This window comes from Rhinolophus sinicus, linkage group LG06 (genome assembly GCF_036562045.2).
Source record: "Rhinolophus sinicus isolate RSC01 linkage group LG06, ASM3656204v1, whole genome shotgun sequence".
Lineage (NCBI taxonomy): Eukaryota > Metazoa > Chordata > Mammalia > Chiroptera > Rhinolophidae > Rhinolophus > Rhinolophus sinicus.
The window spans coordinates 33,558,471-33,575,665 of NC_133756.1; the positions used below are offsets into that span (position 1 = coordinate 33,558,471).

Genomic DNA, 17,195 nt, shown 5'->3' on the forward strand with positions numbered 1-17,195 from the left:
ATAAAAGATGTAAAGATGATGAAATATGGCAAGGAATGGCTGCATGCCTTTAGACAGATCATTTCTAAGGCACATCTTTATCTTCTAGTAAAATCTATACTACGTATTCATACAATTTATAATCTACCTAATCTTATTCGGCTAGCAAATCAAAAGCAGTAATAGTTATTTTATGTGTCTGGGCCTTTAGAATGTGGTTCTTTATCACCTTTGGAATTCTATTGCAGCTTCATCCTTTGTTACTTATGCAGCCAGGTGAATTAGATAGTTACAGAGGGGGATATTTATCAATAAGAGCAAAATGCAAGACATAGTCACTCATGAAATTTATATTGACTCAGATCCAAAAGGGAGTCATCCAGAGTGTCTGTCACAGGTAAAGGTGTTTGCAAGTTCAAATCATTTTGGCCCCTTGTATTTCCATAAATATGTTAGCTATAAATAAATCTACCAGCAACAAAATTATAAATATTGTGGGCCATACAAAATGCTACCCCATTTATTGGTAGCCTTGGAACCTTGAACGTTAACTCCTTTCAAATGTGAAATATGGATGTACTAAGCTGGTTCCTGTAGCCAAAGGGTTATTAAAAGGTAAAGGGCCTTTTTCTCATGCCTTGTAATTATTTAGGTATCAGTTTCTAATTTGAATAACCTCAGTTTTTAAAAAGTACACTTCCTCACATTGTAGTTATAAAATATTTCCTGCCAAGCTGTAGAAGATAGTTTTAATTTTTTTCTCACATTACTAACAAGAATTTGAAAGAATAGCTGATGCTACTTTTTAAGCAAAAAAGAGACTTTTCTGTTTCATGATTTCAGATAGATTATATATCACAGTTACGCCTACAATGTTAACAGGTTAGAGACTTGACGAGAAAAGAAATTATAAAGATATTTTTTATAATTTTCTTCACTATTAAACAAGTGTATATGTAAAAGTTCTAATCAGTAGTAAATATCTTCTCTATAACCTATGTGTATGTTGTTTGTGGGGTGTATATGTGTGTGTTTGTAAATATACATGTGGGGATATCCCTTTAAATAATCTTTGTACTGTGTTTCTGGTGTATTTAAGGTGGATGACATACAGCCAATTACGATGTGCTATTTTTTTAAACTAACAGATATTTTAATTAGTTTCACCAAACATTTCATTTAATACGCTAGAGTAGATAATCTTTATCAAATATGAGGGTGATTTTCAGCTATCAATTTTTTTTTTTCTATTGCGTTGTATACATTTCAGTAGGCCAGATTTTCACAAGGGACCTCCCTTGTGGAATTTGCAGTTCCTGAGCTTGTACATCTCTGTGAACTTACCTGTGCCTTTTCAATGTGATCACACTTTTCACTCTTGTGAGCAGGCTTTGGAGAGCACTGAGCATCAAAAGCGTGCTCAGCGTTTTTCATGACGGTAAAAATAGCTAACCGGGGTCACCCTGCAAAAGGGTAAATAAGCGCATAAAAAGATGACGCTCACATTCTGGTGGCAGGAAACTCTCTCCTCCCCCTTCTGCTCTGATCACAGTATTTTTACATCATGAAATATGCCTACTGAGGCACCTCACAAGGCAATCTATTTACCAGGCTTTGCCTTACCCTTCACGTCCTGCCTGCCCCCGAGACAAATAATACTCAAAAAGTCAATTAAAGTTTAAAATCAACTACTTTAACTACAGGAAATGACCAGTCAGCCACAGAGGTCAAAACTGAAAAACCACCATCAATCAATGACATGGACAGCATTTTTGGCCCAGTGTTGTCCCCCAAGTCTGTTGCTGTTAATGCTGAAGAAAAGTGGGTCCATTTTTCTGATACATCCCCGGAACATGTTACTCCAGAGTTGACTCCAAGGGAAAAGGTGGTGTCCCCACCAGCTACACCAGACAACCCAGCTGACTCCCCAGCTCTGGGCCCCCCAGGCCCCCCTGGCCCCCCAGGACCCCCTCCAGGGCCCCCTGGTCCTCCTCGCAATGTACCGTCGCCGCTTAATTTAGAAGAAGTCCAGAAGAAAGCCGCTGAGCAGACCTTCGTTAAAGACGATTACTTAGAAACAGTCTCATCTCCTAAAGATTTTGGGTTGGGCCAGAGAGCAACTCCGCCTCCCCCACCACCACCCACCTACAGGACTGTGGTTTCGTCCCCCGGACCTGGCTCGGGCAGTGGTACGGGGACCACCAGTGGTACGTCTTACTGTTTGAGTGTGCTCGTGTGACCCGGAATGGCCATAGCTGCTGCAGTGTGAGCAACGCCTTCCTCCTGCTTGGCAGTTGGCTTTAAAGCTGTCATCCCTCCTTTGGTTTGGGTGTCCTGTGGCCGCGTGGCATGTCTTAGTCCATCAAATGCTCGCAGTCATAATGCAAGTCTGTGGATGTGAGCCGCCCCGCGCTCCCAGCCCTTAGGAGTGCCCTCCCTTACACCCTGCCGTTAGGAAGTGTAGATATTTTTAAAGAAAGCTGTAATGTCATTGTTCAGATTCAGGAAAGTTCTAGAAAGACAGATGTCATAGCCAGTGAGTTTCATGTTAAATGTCTGATTTCCTCCTCAGGTGCCTCCACAAGGGCCCTAGTTTGTTAGTTTGTTTTGTTTTCAGCTTTATTGGGGTATAATTGACAAAGAAAATTGTAAGATATTTAAACTGCACAACATAATGATTTGACATATGTACGCATTGTGAAAGGATTCCTTACATTGAGCTAATTAACACATCCATCACTTCACAGGTTTATCTTTTTTTTTTTTTTTTTTTGATGAGAACATTGAAGTTCTACTCTTTTAGCAAATTTAAATTACACAATGCCGTGTTATCGACTATACAATATAGTTACCATGTTATAGATTAGGTCCTCAGACTATATTCCTATAACTGAGAGTTTGTATTTCTTTTTCCCAAGGGTCATAGTTTTTATAAGTCAATGTGATTTTTTTTTCTTCTTCTATTTTCCCCCCCTTTCTTTTGTTGTGGAGGAAGAACCATGTTAACCCCCCTAATTTACTTCAGAAAAAAAGGAGTTTGAAAAGGAGATTTTAGGGGAAAGCAAAAAGAAGATGCCTTTTTGCACCTCAATCCAATCAAGCTGCTATTAAGTATTCTTGATTTCATTTTGACATGCTCATCAGCCTATGAAGTTCACTCTACGTATGGTGACGGGTGATGGGAAAGACTATCAGAAATGTACGTTTTGAAATGATAAATACAAATGTTGACATTGAATCTGTTTTTTGTTTTCCTTATTTGAAGCTTCATTTTGTATTCTCTAATTTTGAAAGGATGGGAACACCTGCCATGCATACCAAAAAATAATAATAATAATAATATTTTGCTAATGTATCTTCTTCCCTATCATTTATTCCACTGGTGCTCACATTTGTCTGTCAAGACCCTCTAGTGCCTTCCCTTCTGTACCTGTGGGTTCAGTTTAGGCATTTTCCTGAGGGTGTCATGAATTAAGTTGGTGCAAAAGTAATTGCGGTTTTTGCAATTATTTTTAACCTTTTAAATTGCAATTACTTTTGCACCAACCTAATACTATTTGTTTTTCATTTGCTTTGAAAGAGGATACCAAGTTTAAGTTATTTAATCTAGTAAGAGACAGAAAGGAAAGGCATTACCTTTATTAGTCAGTCATCAGTGCTGTCTTTTCAATAGAGTATCTTCCATGCTTGCTCTATGTATGCAAATCCCTCTGTGCTGTAACGTTAGAGCATCCAGGCTGATCAAAGAGAGGGCTGTACTGCGCACAAAACCGATGTTATGGATCCTTAGGTGTGCCCTCTGTCCCCTCCTCCACCAAAAAAAGAAAAGTATTCAATACTCAAATAAGTTTAGGGAACATTGTGTTAAAAGAAAATCAGCAGATTTCTTTACCATAGGACTTTTGAGAGCCTTTGTTTTGCTAATAATAACAACTATGGTTTCTTGACTTGGCACCATGCTGTGCTTTATGTACATTCCTTTATCCTCACAACAACCCATATGGTAGATGCTCTTATTTCCCCCATTTTACGGATGGGAAAATTGAGGCTCAGAGATGTCCAGTAATTTGCCCAACTTTACAGAGCTACAGGTGATAGACTTGGGTCTGTCTAATCCTAAACTTGTATTCCTAACCACTGCTATCTGCAGGCCCTCTTGTAAGGTTTAGTTACAAAATCTCCAAACTTACTTGATGACTGACACCCACCTATACTGCACTGTTTCAACAAGATCACCGAAGTTTTCCGAAAACCTACTCCTCAGTGCTACTCTCTATACTTCTAGAAGTTTAGAGCACCCATCTCCATCCCCTGTTGCTTCTTTAGGTCTTTTTGGGGATATAAGCTCCTTACTTCTCTGTAAAGATAATACGATAAGGGCCTCTAAGTAAAGCCTTCACTTCAGACCTCAAACCCAAAGAAGCGGGCTGTTCATTGTCAAAGATGGGCGTGTTTCCGCTGTCTTCCACAAGGAGGCTCTCTTTCCTGAGCCCGGCTCTCAGTCTTTCGAAAGGACTTTTCAAGGAATAATGCCCTCTCGCGAAGCTCTCATGGTGAAAGCGAAGGGCAGGACAGCTTTGTTATTCATCTGTGTTTCTTCCATCACCTTCCACAAAGCTCTGGGAGATGTCTGTTTAATTGAATTAACCGCTGATCTAATGAGTAGAGAGAGGAGCTTTGGCTTTCTTTCTGGAATCTTGGGGAGTTCTGTTGTTTTTATGTTTAGCTTCCATGCCCTTATTTGAAAGTACTTTAAAATGTTACCAGTAAAGACTATTGATTCTTAATAATTGAGCCGGAAAAAAGAAAATACTTTGCTGGTATTAAAGGATTGAATTTCTAAGTGGAAGATTGAACTGGGCCAATGAAGCTCATGAATAAATAAAACTTTGCACCATTAACTCCTTAATTAAGTCCCAGTTTATTTGCTGTTTAATGTTTTATTGATGGAATATACACAGACTGGCAGAAATGTAAATTTAGGATTACAACGATTGGATATGTCCTCATGTTTTAAAGATTAGCAATGCTTCTCACTCCCTGCTTTTTATAACCCTTGCCTGATGAGACTTTCTGTACTTCTCCAACTCTATTAAATTGGATACCATTAAGCTCACTTTTAAAATTTCATTCACAGCAAGGTGTCACCCACCAACTTTAGACAGTGCTTACAGCTTTGTAAATCAAAAGAGTTACCTGATATTCAAACACAGTTGGAAGTTAAGAACTTGCTCCAAGAACTTTAATTTCCTCATGGAAAAAGTTAAAAATACCTAGTTTAGCCAAAACATTGCTTTCCTGGAAGGCAGACTCTGATTCTTGGCAGAGGCTATCTCTTCTCCTGTGTGGGTTGTGTGACAAGAGATGGGAAGGAAAAAGAGTTTTATTGGCCTGCAGCAAGTTTGGAAGCCAGGGAAAGAGAGGTGTTAGTAAAGGTAGAATGTTTGGTGCAACATTTTCCAACTTGGAATATTAGAATAATCTTAAAAGATGTTAGACATGGATACACACACACACATACACGCATACACATCCATAAATGAGTGAGCTTGAGTTACCTGGGATTGAATTAACAAAATATATTTCCTAACTGCAGATCTTTTTAGAGCGACAATGTTCAATATGGGAGCCATTAGCCTCATGTGGCTATTTTAATCTTCATTATAATTAATTAAAGTTAAAAATAACTTCTTTAGAGGCAGTAGCCATAATTCAAGTGCTCACAGGCCACATGTGTCTATCTCATTCTAGGACATTTTCATCACGGCAGAAAGCTCTATTGGACAGTACTGTTTTAGGGCTTATAATGTGCTGGCCGCCAAAAAAGAAACATAGGCTCTATAACCATTCCCACACATATTTAATACTTTCTTCAAAGAAATGGTGAAATTGTGTTCTAAGAAACACAATTGGGAAAGGCTATTTAGTTCCTTACATGTTTTGAAGTGCTTTTTTTTTTTTTTTCTTTCACTTGATTCTCCCCACCGCATTGTGGTGTACTAGCGCCATTTTACAGATAGGACACAGAAGCTCAGAGATGGAACTTGGCCATAGTCACAAAGCTAATAAGCAGCAGAGCCAGAATCTGAGCTCAGATCTGTTGGATTCCATTTACCACTTCTCCCCAGCGGCCCACACAAACAAAAAGAGAGATGAAAGTTGAAGCTACAGTTACGCTGTGTCAGGGGTTACCAAAGAAACTATGATGAAACTTCAGGGTGAGAGCAGCACATGGATTGAGTACATGTTAATGATTGCCAATTTTTTTTGAACTCATGAAACTCAATGTATGTGTGATTTTTAAAGTTAAGCCTTAACTGGTGATGTTATCCAATTATTTTCCAGCATTGGTCTTGGAAATAAACACTGCTTAAAGGGAAAATGAAAGTACAATTAAACATCGAAGAATGATAGAGATGTACAAATAATAATCTTCAACTCTCCTATAATACAAAACAATTGTGTCATCACACAAAACCATGTGAAGCCTTATTTTTGTTGTGAAATGTCCCCTCAGGCCCTGAATATCCTCTGCTGAACCTCAGGGTTCTGTCAAGTAGGTTTTGGTTCTTAAACACTCCTTTAGTGTCTTCCAACTGCACAACAAATCAATTAAATCAATTCAGTAAGGAAAAAAATGAGTTAAATCACGTGTCCATAAAGGAAAAGGAAAACAGTCAACTAGACACTTTTTTCTTTGTTTTTAGTTCTAACTGTATCAAAAGACACATCTTAACCATCAGCATTAACATCTATTGATTGCCTTTCATTTTTGTAGCAAATTATAGTTTAGTAAAACACCTTCATAAGCATTTTCCATTTTGATTGTTACAACTACCTTGTAAGGTAGAAACAATTCTCATTTTTAAAAACAGGAAACTGATAAGAGGCTGGCAGAGCCAGAACTCAGATCATCTGACTTTTCATCCAGTTTTTTCAGTATTCTACACTGCCTTGATGATGGACAACCTATTACTACTTTCCTAAGCACTACTGAAACTGGTTTTTAAAATTTCCCCTCTGGAACGTGTAGGAAAAGGATAAACAGCTGACCTTTACCTGAGATTGATTCAGAAGAGTAATTCTTGGAAATAGACCCATGGATACACATTTTGAAGTACTCCTATGGCATGATTTTCCAATGAACTAGAACCCCCCAAAAAGCCCCAGGAAACTTCCTGATAAAGACTGTTGTTTGAAAGCTTATTTCCAATCTCTGTGCTGTCACTTTTGTTTACTGAACACATCCTGTATGTAAATCTATTGACTTGAAATAAAACTTTGTTGTGGGACCTGTCCAAACATACCCCATTTTTTTTTGTTCAAGAGAAGATTTGCCAAAAAACTAAGAATATTTATACTGAGAAAGGTATTTGCAAGCTGTCCTTGCAAAAAATACAACCAAGCTCTACGGAAAATGTGGAACTCTACCTAAAACTATAAGTCCATCTTAAACTATGAGACACTGCATTTGAGCTTGGGTTTTGGAGTTAAGTAGATCATTTGTGCTGTGTGACTTTGAGAAAGTTACTGAACAGCTCTGAGCTTTAATTTCCACTGAGATAGTAAGAACACCTTCCTCTGAAGCTTACTGTGGAGATAAAATAAGATAATGCATGTAAAGTACCTAGGATAGATTCTGGTCCAAAAAAAATAAAAAGTAAGAATACAGTAAAAAAGTGGTAGTGATAGAGAGGAGGTGGAGGTAGGGATGGAGGTGGCGGTAATAATTAGTAGGGTTTCCCACTAATGAAATTACACTTAGAATAAACAGCAGAGAGAAACACAACATACTCAAGATTGCAAGATGTTTAAACAAGAGTAGCAAGGTTTAGCCCCACGGACTCTCCTAAGATGAGAGCAGATGCTGAGATGATGGGTTTGCTGCTCTACTTCTTCGAGAATCTGAAAATCTGGAGACAGCTGCTGCTCTAGGGTTCTCCAGGAAACAGTGTTGTGTTGGTTGGGTGGGGGAGGGGCAGGTATTTTCCTTGGGCAGGATTTCTTAAAATTTTCTTGGAATGATTTGATACCTGTGCTTCAAAGTGACAAAACATCTGGAGTAGTTGAAACTTTTCTGAACAAGAACTATTTGGAATGTTAATTTGACTTTCCTAAGGATTTTGGCCAAGTAGTTTACCCATGTATCCGAGACATGTAACTGCCAATAGGCAGACCCCTGAGTCTAGAGACCCCACTGGTGTGCTGATTGGTGTGCATGCCAGCCTCTGTGTGTCTTCTGTGTTTCACATGCTTGTCATTGACAGCCAGAAAAGTAAATCCAGGAGGCTCTTTTAAAAATCATCACAAAAATCATCATGGGCAAACTACGTACAACAGATTCCTTCAAAACATAAAATCCTCTAAACTCCATGTGTTCCTGTTATCAAGATTCTAAACACAAAGTATTTATGCAACATTGAATTTACCTTCTTATAGTTTGTCCTTGGCTTACCAGCAAATGTTTGCTTACATTTATAAAGTCAGCACTCATATTTTGAAGCATAGTAAAAAAGGAAAGCTACTCTCCACTCAGCCAAGAGTCTTAAGAACATATTTTCTGTCACAGAGACTAATAAAAGGATTTACCTTTCACTGGGTGTCACATGACAACAAAGACAATGAGCTTCAGCTTTTGCCATCAACCATAGTTCAACTGAGTGATTTTTTTTTTCTTAAGTAAAAAACAAAGAAACAAAAAACACCACGTGCTACAGCGTTGAATATACTAACTGCGGAGGTGACAAAAAGTGTCCCGGACTGGCATTGCACTGTGAGGGAATGGGGAAGGAGGGTTTAAGTGATGATTGCGCTTTGGCCACCTGTGCTTACAGCCATTTTTTTTTCCCTCAGATACCCTATTTTTTAACACCAGCTTGTTTTTCAGGTGCATCATCCCCTGCTCGGCCTGCCACTCCCTTGGGTCCCGGCAGCAGCACGACCCCACCGCCACCTCCTCCCCGGCCTCCATCTCGGCCAAAGCTACCTCCAGGAAAACCTGGACTCGGAGATGTGGTATGTTCCCTTCTGCTTTGGCTTGCTCAGAAACTCACAGTGAGAATGACAAACAGAAGTCAAAAGCCTTAACACAGACTATCTCAACTTCAGATCTAAGCCTTAGATCACTTATACAAATGGCTCTGACAGGTAGCATTCAAAAGACGGTCACTGCAGTATGGGTGTACATTTCAACCCTCCTCAAATCTCTACCATCTTTCAAGCCAGGATCTAAAATAGGGATGCTGGGGCCCTCAGTTCTGCTACAGGGGGTTTGATGCAAAGTAAGACAGTCATACTCAGTTATGCTAAATCTTTTAGAAAGGGAGGCATTTCTTTTCATTATATTTATCTGGTTTTGAAAGACCCCAAGAGAGGGCAAGTCCTGATTTCTGTCCCCAGACTGCACAGAGAAGTTATTGGTGATAGGCATAGTATGTAGATATAAAGGAGAGTGGTGGCCTGATGAATTTGTTCTGGAAGTTTCTTACATTGTGTTTTAAGGGTAAGGGGTAGAGAACATTCTGTGTGAAAAATAAAGAGACTTCTGGCAGAGGTAAATTCTTTTGGCATCCACACACAGGAGCGACAAACTGGTGATGTTCATAATATTTAGTTTGGCTAGTACAGCCTACTGTTTTGCATGTAAATTGCATTAAACGGGGTTAAGCTCTCATATTATATTAGCTGCTTAGTCCCTGAAGGCATGTGAGTTCCCAGTTCTGAAACCACTGACCGCATCACAGATCTCAGCTTCTCTAACTCAGATGTACCTAGTGAGTGTAGCACACTGTGGTTTATGGTTCTTCTAGCTCCATCCACAAGTTTCTGTATAGATACAATCAATTTCAGTATACAAGTGGTGTCACCTATACTCTCTAAGAACCTGAATTGTTAGAGCTTGGGCTGGGAGACATTTAAAATATGGAAAAAAAGTGTTATGGCCTGTGTATCTAACTTTCCATGTCTTTTCTTCTCCCCACAGCCCAGACCTTTCAGCCCTCCCATACATTCCTCCAGCCCTCCTCCGATAGCACCCCTAGCCCGGGCTGAAAGCACTTCGTCAATATCGTCTACCAATTCCTTGAGTGCAGCCACCACTCCCACAGTTGGTAAAAATTATCTCCTCTCTTTTCATCCATTTGTGGTTTTGACTGGCTATTTTTATGATCTGAAACCCCCCGAGGCCCAATTTCTGGTCAAAATTGTTTTGCTGTGTGTTTTGCTACTATCCTCTGACTCTTCTTTTAAAAGCACCTTCTCAGCAAAGCAGGCAAAGTGCTTTAAAAGCAAATAAACAAATAAAAGAATATTAACACCTGTGTTTTGCAGGAATTTTCTTATGCTATTCTATACAGAGCTATTTATAGAGTCAAAGAATAAATGGTCAAATAAGGTTTTGTGATTTAGATATTATTTCTTAAAATCAAAATAGTCTCCTTTGAGGGGGAATGTTTATTTAAATTCCAACCATGTACCACATCAGAAATCACAAATTTACAACTTTTACTTTCTTGAAGCTTTCGTTTCTTCATCACTTTTGGTTGTTCTTATGTTGAGAGGTGGTATACACATTGGCACTGTGGGACTTGAGCAAACTTTCTGACATTTTTTACTAGTGCTTTTCAGTGATATGTGGCCAATTTTCCCCGAGAAATAAGTCATTGCTGGCATTTTCAGTAAATGTCTTTGTGCCTCTTTCCTTATGGTGTGATGAAAGTGAAGAGTTGAGAATGGATGCTCAACTGGATGGTTTTCCCAGGTTTAAATGCCTCATTTTGCCTGGAGCATCTTCCCTCTTCCCACGGCTGGTCTCTCTCTATACCTCTTCACCCGTCTTTCATAGGCTCCTGCCGCCTCTGTCATATTTGCATGGTGTCTCTGACCTGGAGCTTTCCCATTCCATTTTTCCCCCCATTGTCTTCCTTTATTGTCAGAACTCCCCTCCAAGTCTGCCATATTATAAACCAGCTGGCCATTGTGCATTGCTTCGGATACTCATTAACCAAAGCTAAATAAATTACTGCTACTTACCAAGAGCACGCTACAGAGTTGCTTGTGTGAGAAGTAGAGTTTGATCAAAACCTAAAGCTCATCTGGAAAAGAACTCCATGTTTTCCAGGGGAATAAGGTGTGTCTCTTAGGGTTCCCAAAGAGAAGTTCAGCACAGTTCATGTACTCTATGTTATTAATTAGACCAGCCCCAAAGAATCCTTCAAATTTGGTGAAAATATAGCCAGCTATCCAATTTTATATGATGCTGTAACAGACAGATATTTAACATTATATATGTATAGCCAAGTCTATTCTTTATCTGCATCATCAATTGGGGCAGTTTGGGGCTTTCTATTTTTATATACCTATTAGTTCATTTCTTTTTGGCTTTTTTTGATTGTTTGTTTGTTTGTTCTGTAACATCCCAACTTTATTTTTGAACTCTCTTTAATACTCTTGATTGCTACAGCCATTCCCCCCACTCCTGCTCTGGTTTTTTGTTCTTTGTTTTTCTGAATATCATAAGTACCACCCACTCCATATTACTTTCCTGGTTTGTCAAAGAGGAAAAGTAAGAATAAACTGACACTCGGAAAGCAATCCTCAAGTGACCTCAGATGACTGTCTAACAAGTTCTTTCAACTCACTGAGACTCACAGAGAAAATCGCACACACGGGGAATTTGAGCTGTGTCCATGTTTTGTATGATGTGTTTTTCTACTCCCTGCCGCAGAAATCTCAAATACTGGCCAGTGACTCTGATTCTTAACAAAGCTAGTATGCATTCTTTCAAGATGAACCACAGAGGGTTTTTTTAACAAAACCACCTGAGAGGATGGTCACATTGCTTCATTGATGAGGAACATTCTGATTTAATCTGTTTGGTTCTGTTCATTTTAATTTTATTTCCATCTTCTCCCTACATTCCTCACTGTCCTGTTCTTTATTTCCTGCTGCTGGAGGTCACCTGACAACCACTTCTCACTGAAGTAAATACATTGTCAAATGACAGACTGCCCAGCAGCTTCTGGTGTATTGCTGTTTATCTCTTTTTGGAGAAGATGTGCTTTGGCTGCTTGGTTACCAAAGGGCTGACTATTCAATGACTGACTTGGAATGTCAACTTAATGGAGTCAAATGGCTCAGGAAACTAGCAAATTTCAGCAACAAATTCTCTGAAGTTGGTGCCTCAACATTTCCCTTGCACCACCATAGTATTTTTTGACATTTCCTATGTAACTTGGGCCAAATTTGGGGCAAGTGTGGTGAGAATAAATAAGCAAAGTTTAATGTAATTCAAAGACTAAATTTTTTAAGAGCATACTTAGTCTTCCTACATGACAATTCATATAAGAAAATGCCCCTCTAAGACTTTGGACATAAACTCTTTCATGAGAGCTGTGATTATAAAGTAGTAAATCTGATGCCACATCTGAGAATAGGACTTTCTGTACATCGTCACACTCGAATGAAGAGCTTCTAGGCAACAGTACTTCACCAAATTTAAGACACCCTCAATTAGAAGATTCACTATTGTTTCATATATGACTAAGAAAGAGAGGGGAAAGCTGCCAACTGAGCGAAGATGCAATGCTTTCTTATCACAGTGATTTTCAGACACATCCCAATTTCAGAGAGATTAAAGTGTGGTGAACAAGTGCACATTTTACAATTAATGAAATGCAATAAACTCCTTTTGTATTCGATAAAGCTCACTGGAACTTCACTGTATGATTTTGGGGGGAAATCTATTAATATGGTAATATAGAAAGTGTTTAAAGTTATTATATTCTAAGAGACAAAATCCTAGACATTTAGAGACAGAGATAAATATGGAATGATCTCTAATTGTAAATATCCATTTTTATTACGTTTTCTTATTTCTATGGATGGTTATCAGTTTTTTTTTTGTTTTTTTTAGATGTTTACAGAATCTTCCTTTCGGACCCTAATGCAAAAAGACCACCATAAAGACAATTTTTGTTCATTGTTAAATTTACTGTTAATTATATTCCTTCACTGTTAATTATGCATTTTCAATTGCTTTTTTAACATCCCAGGAATCTGTAATGAATGAAAAGTAATCATTAATGGGCACCACAGGAAGCATCACCTGGACGTTGATGTTTCCTTTGGTGTAGTACTTTGAGCAAAAGTGATTGGTATGCAATACTGGAATGTTAACCATAGCATCTAAAACTTCAAATAGTCCCTCCAAGCCTTTGTCTCTTAACGCTGAGAGGTAATTCTGAACTGGATAAGCTTTCTTTGAAAAATACCTGTATTAATGTCAATTATTCTGCACAAAAAGAAAGACATTTGGAGGTGGATATACTTGATCCTAATTAAAAATTCCCACATATAATTTCAGTCTTTTTTTTTTTTTTGAAAAGCCTATCTCCATTACTGGCTTCCCCCTCCCAGATCAATTTGAGGCAATTTCCATGGTTCTCAAAGGAAATTTTTTCTTCTGTATTTAATTTGAATGTTGCCCTTATTTAAATGAAGTACAGAGCTATCCAATAACTCATTTTTTTAAGTGCTTTGATTTATTTAGGATATTTTCTTCTAAGCCTTCAATGTCCACAACCACTATAAAACATACACACACACACACACACACACACACACACGCGCGCACGAGCTATTCAACCCTTATGAACTACTCTTTTGTTAACTTCAGCTCAAAGAACAAATGGCAATATTGGAATCTCCTCATTTTGAGGAGATTGTGAATAGCAAATAAGTTCTTTAAAAGACAGGACTATCCTCCATTATTTCCCACTATTAGGTATAAAAAGGCACTGATACATTCAGTTTACTGCCAATGTAACTGTTTTTCTTCCTATTTTTTCTAGATACTATGGAGTGTCCTCCTTAGGGCCAGTTCCATTCGTCCTGTTTCTCTCCCATAGATATTACAGGAGTTGCATTAGCTTGTTCTAGCCACCAAGGAAGCCACATGTATAATAAAAACTGATTGACAGGTGATATCCTAGAACCTTAAGAATTGACAAAGAAATAGTTTCCCTGCCTTACTCCCTAAATCTAGGAGGCAAGCTAGTAGAATATTTTGCAAGAAACATTGTTTATGGACTAATTTTACTACCCTCATTCATTTCCTTATCTTCTCTATATTGTAGAAAAGATTCTCCTTTACTGGTCTTTGTATAGATTTTATTCAATTTTCTGTTAAAGTTGTAATAATACCCTTAGGACCTGTGGCATTAGGTACTTTTTTTTTTAATCACATAGAGTAAAATTCCAATTACCTGCATTTGTTAGTTGGTGATAAGGGAGACCATGTGCAAAGATCTGGAACGGTTGGAGTCCAGAGCCAACTGTTGAGACCAATTTACAAAGACATTTGGCCATAGCTGGATACTATAGCCAAAGATGGAATTACAGTAATGCTGTTCAAAATTAACAGTCCATAACTACCAAAGACAGGTGCAAGGCAATTGAATTTGGATTTTGATGAAGGTGAAATGGGATACTTCATTCATGGACCTCAGGTTTAGATGGTTTCTTTTTTATGGTCTCCTTAAAAGCTTCCTCTTTCCCCTGGTGGAGGGGAGGGGAGGTGCATGCTGGGTGATTCTGTTGAGCTGTCAGTAATGTCAGGAGGTTCTATTGATAGACATATGTCTGGCCACTTGAGAATTGTGTCTGAGTGAACTAGGCTTACGTGAGTCAATTATTAATGGTAGAGCCTTTAACAACTCCCTGAAAAGGTGGGGGCGTGATTTCTTCCATGAAACTGACTTCAGCCAAATTCACAGATGCTAACACCTGTCACTTTTAAAATTTTAATTTCTTGTTGGAATCATCATGAAATCAGCACATCATTTTTTTCACATCCTAGTCATAATCCCAGTTTCTTAGGTTTTGTTTCCTTTTTCCATTAAAATCATTCCTGTGTTTTGATCAGTAAAGTGTGCTGCTTAATTTCATTTGAGATTTGTATCTGTGTTTTTGTTTTCCATTCCTTTATATTTCTTTGGTTCGTAGTGTCAGAAGATGATGTTTTTTATGACAAACTGCCCTCATTTGAAAGGCGCTGTGAAACCCCTGCAGGTATGGTGCTAGCCAAGTGACCTCTAGATACCTAGACTTTAAAATCCAAGCCATTATGCCATCTGAATGCTATGAACTTCATGGACTTGCTACTCACCTCATGAGTGTCCAGTGCCTCTCAGATACACCCTGTCTATTGACTGTTCATTGTGGAACTCATGCCATTGAAAAATGTTTAAGTAAACCTATGAAAAAGCAGCAGGTTGCATGACAGTTTCTCAGTGAAAAGGTTCGAAAAAGGTGAGCTGCTATTGCTTTGTGAATTCACAAAGGAAGGAATAATTTAACTGCTCAGAATTACATGTCCAGGGACTGTTTTTTAATGAAAGGAAAAAAAAAAAAGAGCACCATTAGTAATCTTGTTTTCTCTTTGGCACGTAGGTAAAGGGTGTTTTGTGTCTGGATGCCTAAGGTGATTCCAAGGGAGGGGATGGAAGATATATGATGTCTTCCAAGAACGTTAAATTGATGTGCAATGCTATTGTCATTTAAAACCTAAGCTAAGTTTCTATAGCCCATTAACTCCGAGTATCTCTTTTTTGAAAGTATAGAAGGGGATGGCATTGAAGATGAAATGGTTACAGCAATTGCTGAATGACAGTTTGCCCAAACTAGCGCAGTTAAAATATGCTGACGCCCCCTGCATGGCCAGGAAGACTTCCGCTCCATGCGCCCACGCACCGAGTATCAAGCTACCAAACACACGCCCATCCCTTTAGGCCTCCATAGCTTTGCTTTGCTTTCTGTTTCCTGAACTAAAATAAATAAATAAATAAATAAACAAAACCCCCGTAGATTGCCAGCCTTCCCTTTTTCCTGCACGATAATGGCATGCAGTGCCTCTGCCCTCCCCTCATAGTGAGATTAATGACCTGCTCTGTAACTCATACTGTGTCCTTCTCTCTCCCTCTCCTTAACCTTTCCCATCCCGCTTCAACTCCTGGCCATACAGAGAATGAACAGCCTTCCCTCGTTTGGTTTGACAGAGGAAAGTTTTATTTGACTTTTGAAGGTAAGTAGTACATAGCATACCAGATTCTGATTTATACTCCCCTCATCCTTTATCTCCATCTGCATTTCAAAATCCCAGTTCTCTTCAAAAGACCTGGTCTTTCTCTATAAAGATGCTATGGCTACTTAGAAAATATTAAATACTAAAGAAATACCACATGAATTTGGTTTGTATGGGATCTTCAATTTTTCATATTCAAAAATTAAAGCTAATTTGCAGTTAATATTGGTTACTTAATTAACTGTTAAATTGAAAAAAGAAAACAAAACAAAACATTTTTTTGGCCAAGGAACTTAACTCTGTCAACCAGGGCTCTTTCCTAACTCTATTGCAAATGCAATGCAACAAATACAAGGATATTTTTGGTTGGAATTGGCATTTAACTGATTTGGATAATTAATATTTCAGCTATAACATCCATTATTGTGTAATGTAAATATGCGTATATATTCTTATGACAAGGAATGCTGCATAGGAGATCAGAAAAATGAGGAAAAGAAAAAAGTATTGAAGTAAGTTCTAGTTACATCTGAAATTGCAACTGGAATGACTATAGTAAAATGGACAACTATCACTGGACTTGCCATTTTAGAAGATGAAGAAAAATATACATAAATATAATGTCAGGTATCTAACCTCAGTGTTGGATAACTGGTTATATTTTGCATTAAGGATTAGCATTCTTATGTTTTATATTAAACTGTAAATCATTTTAATAGTCCAATTTGATAAAATGGCCCATTTAAATTAAGTGGCAGAGGAAATTTAAGTCCTTTAAACTAATTAATGGGCCATCTTACACATAAATATTTATCACTCAAGCCCCAACTTTCTATGATTTTAAATAGCTGCATTTATCCTGGGATCAAAAGTTGGCCAAATAATATTATACTCTAGAACTGAGTCTAAATATTAAACTTGTCTTTGTGTTTCGTGATAACAAAAAGACCTTTCCAAACTTGAATGTGTGTTTTAACACAATTTTTAAAATCATAATGAGTAATACAGATTTTTAAGTAGTTCGTGTGGTGTGGCTTTTTTCTCTCAACAGTGAATTTTCCTTGTGAGATGGTTCTAGACATGGGAGTCCTTAGCTTGGAGTAGTTTGGAGTGCAGCAGAAAATATTGTCTAATT

At 38.2% G+C, this 17,195-nt stretch overlaps 1 protein-coding gene across 29 annotated transcripts in view; it reads left to right on the forward strand.

Moving 5' to 3' along the window:
* Positions 1–17,195, forward strand: part of SGIP1 (SH3GL interacting endocytic adaptor 1) — a 172,743-nt gene that overhangs the window by 107,330 nt on the left and 48,218 nt on the right. For 6 of the 29 annotated variants that reach the window (XM_019731952.2, XM_074334888.1, XM_074334891.1 and 3 more), the window contains 5 exons: positions 1,683–2,186; positions 8,867–8,994; positions 9,962–10,088; positions 14,983–15,048; positions 16,001–16,060. In XM_019731952.2, coding sequence (XP_019587511.2) covers positions 1,683–2,186; positions 8,867–8,994; positions 9,962–10,088; positions 14,983–15,048; positions 16,001–16,060 — 885 coding nt within the window. The remainder of the gene's footprint in view (positions 1–1,682; positions 2,187–8,866; positions 8,995–9,961; positions 10,089–14,982; positions 15,049–16,000; positions 16,061–17,195) is intronic. The other 23 variants (XM_074334897.1, XM_074334911.1, XM_074334912.1 and 20 more) reach the window with 7 other exon arrangements.